This window comes from Leucopleurus acutus (assembly GCF_964270905.1).
Source record: "Leucopleurus acutus genome assembly, chromosome: 16".
Taxonomy (NCBI): Eukaryota; Metazoa; Chordata; class Mammalia; order Artiodactyla; family Delphinidae; genus Leucopleurus; species Leucopleurus acutus.
In genome coordinates this window covers 6,063,981-6,074,502 of record NC_139158.1, presented here as the reverse complement: position 1 = coordinate 6,074,502, position 10,522 = coordinate 6,063,981, and the positions used below count along the sequence as shown (strand labels likewise).

The 10,522-nt window shown below is 54.3% G+C and overlaps 1 protein-coding gene across 1 annotated transcript; it reads left to right on the top strand.

The window, feature by feature from the left end:
• Nucleotides 1–162: 162 nt before the first annotated feature.
• PDAP1 (PDGFA associated protein 1) lies at nucleotides 163–10,426 on the top strand. Its single transcript, XM_082857492.1, has 6 exons — nucleotides 163–210; nucleotides 3,654–3,745; nucleotides 5,124–5,234; nucleotides 7,334–7,455; nucleotides 8,402–8,553; nucleotides 9,693–10,426. The coding sequence occupies exons 1-6, from the start codon at nucleotides 198–200 to the stop codon at nucleotides 9,749–9,751; spliced, it is 549 nt and encodes a 182-aa protein (XP_082713618.1). The 5' UTR covers nucleotides 163–197; the 3' UTR covers nucleotides 9,752–10,426.
• The last annotated feature ends 96 nt before the right edge of the window (nucleotides 10,427–10,522 follow it).

The following is a 10,522-nucleotide window of genomic DNA, read 5'->3' as shown; positions in this document are numbered from 1 at the left end:
CCTGGGCTCAGGCGGTGCGTGGGACAGTCCTGCCTCACTGAGGTACCCGGTCCTAGCGGCGCCGACGTCGGCGGCGTCGGCTGGCTGAGTGGGGACGGGGTCGGAGGGGAACTGGCCGGGCGGAAGAAGTCGAGCCCGAAGTATTTCCGGTTCCGGTGTCAGTTAGAGGCGCCGCCGCTGCAGCCGCCGGAGCCGCGATGCCTAAAGGAGGTGAGGGGCGGGCGCGTGTGGCCCGCGGGCCTCGAGGAGCAGCCCGAGTCCGGCTCCTGTTGTCCACTCAGCCCGCGGGCGCCTCGGAGGGCGGCACAGAGGGAGGACGTCTGCTCGGGCTGAGGGCCAGGCCTGGGCCTCGAAGCCCAATTGTCCCGCTGGGGAAACTGAAGAGCGTGGTGGCCTCGAGCCACTCCCTCGGGGGTCTGAGGAGACTCGGAGGCTCTGGGTCCTTGGCGATCCGGAAGGCCTATCTAGGGCGCCCTTCTCCCGGCCTGGGGGGTCTGAAGTTTCCTCCCACTTTCAGGCTCGCCGGGGACTGAGTCACCGCATTCGCGCGCCAGTGCCGGACCCGCCTGCCTCGCGCGTAAAACGTGCGTCCTCCTGGGTTCTGGGCGAGCCAGGCCTGCCTCTTGCGACCTAACTTGATGCTCTTCAGCCTGGCCGACCTAGTTTTGACTGCCCTATTCGAGCGGCTCGATTTGTGCCTTTCAGCCAGTCGCTTAACCTCCCCGAGTCTTAATTTTCTCACTTGCAGGTGGGGTTGTGATTGTACCTGCCTCACAATACTGACGCGAGGTTTTAACTAGGTAACCCATGTGGAGAGTGCATCGCGGTGCTGGATAGTCGCTAAGTGCCCAGTAATAATTAACTACTGTTAGTCGTTAGACTTTGCCAGTTCCTTGGCCAGGAGCGTAAAGGATCCATGGCTTCCCAGTACGTTGTAGACCATCCTCTATCTGCTTCCCCCTTAAGGTCAATAGTGCTCGACCCGAAGCCCAGCTGTGTCACTGTCTAACCTTATGGCCTTGAACAAGTTCTTTAACTTCTTCCAGCCTGTTTTCCCCATCTGGAAATAACCCTTAGCTTGGAGAGTTCGGTCGGGATCGTAAAACTAGAGCACTCGCCGTGCCTGGCTGGCTCCTGGCGCAGAACAGATGTTCAGTTGATATTGGTTGCTCGTGTGTTACGTTGGTTAAGATGCGTCAGCCCACGGGGTTTACAGAGCTGAATCTCTTTAAACTTAGGTCTCTATTGGTTTATTCTGTGGTAGGAAAAGCCTTGTCTCCTCTGTGTTCCCCAGTCTCCTGTTCTGCAGAAGGAGAGATACTAAGGGTACCTTCTGGCTCCAGAATTCTGGTTCTAAGAGTCCTACTTAATAGATGCTTTGAGCCAAGGTTGGAGGTTACAATTAGAAAATCCTAAATATGGATTCTTGTTTAAACGACTTGGCTTTTTGGCTTGTGAAAGCTTTATGGGCAGATAAGGTTTACATTTCTTGCTTGTGTTAATTTGCTTGAAAAGTAAAAGAGAACATGAAGGGACTTCCCTGGGTCCAGTGGCTGAGACTCTGCGCTCCCGATGCAGGGGGTCGGTTCGATCCCTGGTCAGGGAACTAGATCCCACATGCCGAAACTAAAGACCCAGCGCGGCCAAATAAATAAATAAATATTTTAAAAAGGGAGAGAGAGAGAGAGAACATGAAGATGTAAGTAACAGTATAAAATTCTCCAAGAGCCAAGGACCAACTCTTGTTTCTGTTATGAAACCTGTGAAGCTTTTTTTAAAATTTATTTTTGGCTCTGTTGGGTCTTCGTTGCTGCGCGCGGGCTTTCTCTAGTCTCAGCGAGCGGGGGCTACTCTTCGTTGCAGTGCACGGGCTTCTCATTGCAGTGGCTTCTCTTGTTGTGGAGCACGGGCTCTAGGCACGCGGGCTTCAGTAGGTGTAGCGCACAGGCTCAGTAATTGTGGTGCACGGGCTTAATTGCTTCGCAGAATGTGGGATCTTCCTGGACCAGGGCTCGAACCCGTGTGCCCTGCATTGGCAGGCGGATTCTTAACCACTGCGCCACCAGGGAAGCCCCCTGTGAAGCATTTTTAAAGGCATGGAAAGCTTCTGATAAGAGTTACTGTAGACCAAGCTAAGATCATTATCGCATAGCCAAGCGTGGGGGATGAGAACCTATAGTAGTCAATTTTGAGTTGTTCCTGTTACTTAGAGTGTTAAGAGGGCAAGAAAAGATGTTGGCTTTTTGGATGGCAAACTTGATCTCTCACAGTAGGACTCTGATGAACATAGACTGAGACACCCCTGGGAACCCTGGGTAGTCATTAAAAATGAGTGGTGTGGTCTGCAGCAGCCCAGTTATGGCTCTGCAGCTGCTGTTTAGGAAATCATGGGAGGCCAGTATCTCTGCTACTGGCTCTGGAGTCCAGAGCAGCTCTGGCTGCCTAATTACAGATTCTCTGCTCTCAGTGAGAGAGTCACGAGATACCTGGTGGGCTGCAGCTTCCAGGAGAGGTGGAAATGGATCCAGGCCACAGCCACCCCAGCGTTCTCCAGGACCAGCTGAGGGGTGCCACCCTTCTGTAAAACTGGCTGATGGCTTTAGCAGGGGTCAGTCTAGTGTCTTGGCTCAAGAGGGTCAGACTGTAAAACTGATTATCTGTGATGAACTTTAATTGCTAGTCACATTTTTTACTCTTAGAAGGTAGTCAGTTTTATTTTCAACTTTAAATAACTTCGTTTGCCAGTTGTGTTTCTTAGTCCAAGCACGAGAAATTTTTCCTTTCTAGGTTTTAAGTTTTCTCTTTCTACCATACATATGACTTAGGTGAACGTGAAGTATCTTATTATATTCCCTGACACCTGTAGTAAATCGCCGATGTGACCAGTGGCTTTGTTTTTTTTCCACACCAGGTGCTATATTAGAAGAGTACCAGTCATAGCAGACATTTTTGTGGTGCTTGTCCAGTGCCGGGCACTGTGCCAACATCTTTACATATGTTAACAAATTCATCTTCACAACAACCCTATGTGGTAGGGACACAGACGAAGAAGCTGAGACTCTGAGAGGTTAAGTACCTGCCCGAAGTCACAGAGCTATTAAGTGGTAGAGCTGAGATTTGAACTCAAGGATTGGACCCCAACATTTGTGCTCTTCCCCACTCTGCTTTACTCTCAAGTCTCCTTTGTCTGTAAAGTGGGACCAGCCGTGATTGTGTGCCATAGGTTTAATCTGGGGATGAAATGAGCCCATAGCTATGACAGAACATTGCAAGTAAAGAGCACTGTTGTGACAGCAGGGGTGAGTGTTACATGTTCTTCATGATTGCATCTGAGTCCGCTGTGTTTGGATAAAGGGACCAGGGGATTTAGCCAGTCACTCCATGTGGTGCACTCTCCCCCAGATCCTCCCCTCAGGTCTTATTTGTGGGAGCCTGCATCCAGTACATGGTTTGGTACTGCATCAGGTGATTGTGTGTTTCCTTTTTTGTCCCTTTGAACACATAAGGGTACAGGTTTGGGTGGTGCTTGGTGAGGGGTACCTGAGGTTTGCAGCCTCTGCTGAGAGCACCTCAAGCAGCACACAGCCTGGGGCCCAGGGCAATCAAGGAAGCTGCTTCCCTCCCACCTTCTTAAACTGCCAATCCTTGTGCAGGGAGAAAGGGAGGCCACAAAGGCCGGGCAAGGCAGTACACGAGCCCCGAGGAGATCGACGCACAGCTCCAGGCTGAAAAGCAGAAGGCCAGGGTGAGTACGTGCCTGTCCGGGCCACTCCAGTAGCCCAGGGCGGCACCCTGCGCTTTTGGCACCCGGAGAGGCCAGGCAAGGACCACCCATTCTCAAGAAGCAGCTAACACCTGAGGTTCGATTGGAGGGGACAGGCAGCAGGTAGCAGATGGGAGTCCCAGAGCAACCGCTGAGAGTCAGGAGGAGAGCCAGCCTCTGACTGGATCAGTTAGAACTCAGCAGCGGGTACCTTGGTGGGTCTCTGTTTGTGGTTCTGTGTTCCTGCTCCTGTTCCTCTCTCCCTCGCCCAGCTCTGCCCGTCTGCAGCTGGGGCTCTCGGCACCCCTACTTATGTGCTCCAGCCATGCAGGACTGCTGCCAGCCCTGCTGTGACATGATGCCCCTGCCTTCCCACACCCCCAGCAGGCAGAGTGCCATTCGTTCCTTCAGACCTTGCTCAGCATCCCCTCCTCCGTGACTCCCGCCCTTCCCCCTCTGGTCGAAGCTTAGGCGGTCCCTCTATTCTGTTCCCCCAGTCCTTTTTCCAGCCCACTGTCAGGAAACAGAACGTGTTTCCATCGTTGGTGTCCATGTCCCTACCACACCATTAGATCCTCACCTGGCTAAGGGCCAAAGGGAGCACAGTCAGGCTGGATGAGGGGCACGGCTGTGAAGTGTCAGGGAGACTGACACTTTATGCCCATCAGAGGGGCGTGGGGTGGCGTGGGGTGGTGGGGAGGGCCTGGTGGAGGAACCAGAGGCTGACCAGGACCTTGGAGAGTGTGCGGGCAGGTGCTAAGGGGCAAAGGTTGTATGGTTTTTGTAAGGGATGTTTTTGGCTGGGAGGCAAGAAAGGTAGAGGGAAGCGTCCTGTCGGCGTGTTGTCATGGGAAGCTGGCACAGCCGGGCCTCTGTGTGGGCAGGTTGGAGTGGCTGGCCCGCCACTGACTGAGAGTGGAAAGCAGGGGGCCTTGCCCAGGACAGCAAGGACAGTTTGGCAGCTCCACGTGGCAGCAGGGAGAGCGGGAGGGAAGCTGAGCAGGCCTGTGCTTTCCAGCCCCACAGCCACGTCCTTTGGACCCTAGGAGACGAGCTGCTCACCCTGGTTGTCTGAGGTACCTGGGCTGAGAAGAGGAGCAGGGTCTTTTATGGCTGTACGAGGTGGTGGTTGGACTGGAATTGGCTTCCAGGCTGTGGAGCCTAGTGGAGAGGCTGCCTTTGACACAGGTCCCCCACTGGAGGCCAGCATGGCAGAGTGGGGCTCTAATCATACTTGGCCGCAGCCTTCTGGGGGCCTGATTTCTCAAGGTCCACAGTCTGGGGGTGGTGGCGGCTGGATCACAGTCTTGGGGGTTTGTTTTGCATTTTTGATACCTCACGTTGTCCATTTCTGAAACAGGAAGAAGAGGAACAAGGAGAAGAAGGTGGAGATGGGGCTGCAGGTGACCCCAAAAAGGAGAAAAAATCCCTAGACTCAGATGAGAGCGAGGATGAAGAAGATGATTACCAGGTACTGAGTCTGAGGGGGGCCTGGGACCTAGACTCATCCATTCAGCAAACATTACCCGTCCCAGTAATACAGGCAGAGTCCTTGCTCTTAAGGGTTTACATTGTAATAGGGAGGTACAGACGATAAGGAATGAATGAACAGTATGATTTCAAGCAGCCAGAAGTATTATGCATAAGACAGACCGTGATCGAGGGTACTTGGAGTAGTGTGTGCTGAGGTGACTTTTAAACTGAGATCTGAAAAGCAAGGTGGAGCCAGCTGTGTGAAAACTGTTGTTCAGAGTAGTCGAGGCAGCCAGGTTAGCAAGGGCAAAGGCCCTGGGAACAACCTGGGCAAGTTCAAGGAACAGAGAGGCTAGTGGGGCTGTGACTTGGTTGGTACAAAGTGGAGTGGTAAGGAATGAAGGAGGAAAGGTTGGCAAGGGCAGCTCCTGTGCAGCTGTTGAAGGGTTTTGGTTTCATTGTGGTAGGTAGTGGGCAGCTGGCAGAGGCCTTGAAGTAGGAGACAGAGATGACCAGATTTGCTTTTTTTTTTTTCTGGTACGCGGGCCTCTCACTGTTGTGGCATCTCCTGTTGTGGAGCACAGGCTCCGGATGCGCAGGCTCAGCGGCCATGGCTCACGGGCCCAGCCGCTCCGCAGCATGTGGGATCTTCCCGGACCGGGGCACGAGCCCGTGTCCCCTGCATCGGCAGGCGGACTCTCAACCACTGCACTACCAGGGAAGCCCGCTTTTTTCTTTTTTTAATAGATTTTATTTATTTATTTATTTTTGGCCGTGTTGGGTCTTCGTTGCTACATGTGGGCTTCTCTACTTGTGGCGAGCGGGGGCTACTGTTCGTTGCGGTGTGCGGGCTTTTCATTGCGGTGGCTTCTCTTGTTGTGGAGCATGGGCTCTAGGTGCACGGGCTCCAGTAGTTGCAGCACGCAGGCTCAGTAGTTGTGGCTCACAGGCTCTAGAGCACAGGCTCAGTAGTTGTGGCGCATGGGCTTAGTTGCTCTGCGGCATGTGGGATCTTCCCAGACCAGGGCTCGAACCCCTGTCCCCTGCATTGGCAGGCGGATGCTTAACCACTGCGCCACCAGGGAAGCCCCCAGATTTGCTTTTAAAAGATTGTTTTGGCTCCTCTGCCGAGAGTGAGTTGTAAGGTGTTGAGGGTGGAAGCCCGGAGACGGCAGCAGGTATCCAGATGAGAAATTGTGGCTGCGTTAGGCTGGTGGCAATGGCAGTGGAGAGGAGTGGGCAGATTCAAGCCATGTCTTAGAGGTAGACTCATTGGGGTTTGCTGAGGGAAAGAAAAACAAGGTTGTCCTTAGGATTGGGAGGAACGGGGTGGGTGAGGGCTGAGTCTCCAGTTCTGTTTCAGACAAGTTAAATTTGTGATGTCAGGTATCTGGGTGGAGGTGTAAATGTGTAGCCGATTGGGTAGAGGTGCCTGGAGCTCCGTGCAGTGCTCAGATTAACTGGCGTTTGGAAGCTGTCTCCCTGGTCTTTTAAAGAGAAAAGCTGGGTTGACAGGGCCTGAAACTTTGATCGAACCTGTTACGCCTAGCACTTGTGCTCTCACTTCTTTCTGAACTTCCCCAGGGCAGGTGGGGGGTGCGAGCTCCAGGTTCCTGTGCCGCCTCCCCAAACCTGTAGACTGTGTGACTCGTTCCCAAGTCCCATTTCCCCGCCGTCACCCGGATGGCTAGGGATTGGCCCACCCTGCTGTGGGGATCCAGCATGGCTTGTTGCAGTCAGGCATGGCGTTCCATGGAAAACTGCTTTCAAAGGCTGAGCTCGAAGTGAGGGAGTAACTCTCTGTGCTGAGAGCTTGTGAGTTGGCCTCTGCTGCCTGTGAAACTAGGATAACGATCCCTGGTGGCTGGGACTAGGCACAGGTTGGGCTCTGGTCACCCGCACTCGCTCTCCCTGCATCTCCCCAGGTGGTGAAGACACCCAAGCACTGTTCCCACCGTGAGGCTGGGCCAGGAGTCACGTGGCCTGGGGGTGGAGCGGGAATTTGTCCTAGTCCAGGAGGATGTGGAGATGGGGAGTGGCCTTCAGGGGCTCTGCAGGCCAAACTTCTCTGACAGCCGGCTTCTTGTCCTATCTTAGCAAAAGCGCAAAGGTGTAGAAGGGCTCATTGACATTGAAAACCCCAACCGGGTGGCACAGACAACCAAAAAGGTCACACAGCTGGACCTGGATGGGCCCAAGGAACTTTCAAGGAGAGAAAGGTAACCTCTGCTTCTGAGCCTTGTGACTTGGGCCCGGGGCTGAGGCCCCCAGCTCCTCTGCCCTTGCTTCCTGGGCTCTTGAGGTCCCCAGTGGCTGGTGGGCACTCTGGCTCCGGTATTTATTTCTCTGTCATCTCATTCTCCCAAAGGCCCTATAGAAGCTTCTCCCCCACAAAACAAAGCAGAAAACAGAATTTTTTCCCCCAGTAGAAGCATAGCAGGAAAAACAGAAATTATGCTGTAGCCCCTTCCTCCAGGGCACCCCACTCCAGGGATACCTCCCTTATCCAGCCTGATCTGACCCTTCTTGGCCTGCATCCATCCCTGATGTTGTGGCCATAGGGATTGGGAGGGGACTGGGGACCCGTGCCGTCCAGCACTGTGCAGGGAGGTCCACCAGCTGCCCCAGTCCTCTCTGAGTCCCAGGTGAAAATGGAGCTGCAGAGAGCTCGCTCACAGGCTGTGCAAGGATCACACCAAGTGCTACAGTGCCCTGCACACAGCTGGTCTTTAACATGTTGTTCCCTGACTTTTCACGGCCACCAGGTGACATCAAGGGCCTTATAGGAGGTTGAAAGCTACTAGGAAAAGCCACCCTGATTTCTCTCCTGATTGGGTTGCTCGATTTAAATCCACCTTGCTGTGCTGACTCTGTGACAGCTGAGGGGGGGTCTCTGAAAACCCCGTGGGGAAGGCCCACGAGCTTGGGGTGTGATTGGAGGCTGCTGAAGAGTCTCCCCTTCCAGCAGCTTTCTCACCAGTGAAACCCCCTCTGAGGTTGCAGAGTGACAGCCACTGCTGGCTTGTTTGCTGAGTGTCATCAAGGAGGGGGCGCATGGAGCTAGGGCCCAGGCCTGAGTGCTTGGGCTTTATTCTGGCTCCCCCATCCAGCTCAGCTGCTAATGGTGGGGAAGATGGCCCCTGTGACACCATTTTACCCAAACAGAGAAGAAATCGAGAAGCAGAAAGCAAAAGAGCGTTACATGAAAATGCATTTAGCGGGGAAGACGGAGCAAGCCAAGGCCGACCTTGCCCGGCTGGCGATCATCCGGAAACAGCGGGAGGAGGCTGCCAGGAAGAAAGAAGAAGAGAGGAAGGGTAAGTCTTGAGCCGCTGGTGTGGCAGCCTGACTGGTTCTGGACAGGCCACCAAGCCCTGCACTTCAGTGTCCTTGTCATGAAGTGGTATGAGGTCAGACTGTTCGGTAGAGGCCTACCGTGTGTGGGGGGAGGGCGGTGTGGGTGTATGTGCACGTGCGTGCCTGTCTGCCTGCCTTTCTCACTGTCAGATGGAGGTGGGTGTTCCTGCCCGCCACCTCCCAGGATGCTAGGAGAGTCCAGCAGCAGCGGAGTCAGATGTGAGTTTGAATCTCAGCAGAGCACTGTCCACAGCATCTGAGGGAGGCCTCAGGATGCACCTACCTTAGAGGCTAGAAGGTTCCCCTAAGGTCTCTGGTGTCTTGTGTAGCCTGGAGAGCTGTCTGGGGTAGCTCTTCATATGTCAGCATTTCATATTTCAGCTGGATGTCACAGATGATATCTGGCCCAGGTGTCCCTCTTCCCCCCTGCCTTCCTTCCAGTGGGGCCAAAGGTGGTAGGGATTCTTCCAGGCCAGGTTGGCTGTGGGGAACCGGTCTGCTTTAAAGGAGCATTTGACTCATGACCTTCTGACCTCATGCACTCCTCTCTCCATATGTGGGGGGCCATGAGTGTGTTGGGATCTTGCTGTCCTGCTTTCTAGGCCTAGAGATGGGAAATCAGTTGCCCTAGGGCATTGTCACCACATTGGAGATACCCAGTAATCTCAACTTCCCACTAGTAGCTCCTTTCACAGACCTCAAGCAGCAAAGGACCTCATGTGTAACTATTTGAATGTTGCTGATTGCAGGCTTCAGAATCCACGGGGAGAGGTTGGAATTACAGGGCTCTGCCTGGGCGGTGGGCTAAGAAGAGTTTCCATTTGCTCAGTAGATTGTGTGTTGGTGGGCTTTTGTGGAGGGGGCAGCCACCCAGACTCCACGAGAATGTCTGGACACGTGGGTCCGGTGGCTTCCAGGGGAGGGCATCAGTCCGGGCCCTTCTCTTTGGGTCGCTTCCTCATCTGCCAGCTGAACCAGTTGCACAAAATGTTGTCTGAGGCCTTTCAGACCTACAGTTGTATTATGGTTCGGGGGTGTGCGGGCTGTGTATATGGAGGGGTGGTGTTGTCTTGTAACTCCTTCCCTTCCTGCTCCTCAGCAAAAGATGATGCAGCTTTGTCAGGAAAACGAATGCAGTCGCTCTCCCTGAATAAGTAGCACGGCCTGTGGGAGGAGATAGCAGGGAACTGGGCCGTGCTGCCAGGACCTCTGCCGTGTCTCACCCACCCTGTGCCCCGGCGCCACTGCAGCAGCCCCTCGCGGCGAGGAGCCCCCCATGGCTCCTCTTCATCTTGGCACAGAAATCGTTTGGGGGGATGGTGGGTGGGGGGAGGGGCAGCTGCTATCTTTGAGACAGAAAGATGCAGGACAGCATTTCATATGTAACCATTTGAATGTTTTGGCTGTTTTTAGAATTCAGAACCCTTGTGGGGGGGGGTGCCTGGGAGGTGGGGTAAGAAGAGCTTCCGTTTGTCTGGTCGATTGCGGGGCAGGGGGCGGCTGAGCCGCAGTAGCTGCTGACAAGCTTGTGATGGACGGCCCCCTGTCTGTGTTGCCCCAGCGCCCAACTGGGGGGCTGTCGTCTGGGAGCCAGGGCCCTGGGTCTCTGAGGGTCATGGCTCATCCCCAGCCAGTCCCCTCTGACTGAGGCTTCACTCCTGACCTTCCCACCCTACTCCCTACCCCCGACTGACTCTGGCCAGGGCCCGGGCCCATTCTTAACCCTGCCCATGGATCATTTCAAGAAACCTGTTTACTGTGTAGCCCCCAGGCAAAACATGCTCCACAAGTCCAACTTGTATATTTGGCAAATTAAACTTGACATTATCGTAATTCTGGTTCTGTGATCTGTCTCTGGGCCCCCATGCCTGGGCTGTTTTCACCCAGCAGGACAAGGTGTCACTCTCAGGCAGGCCCACCCCAGGGTTC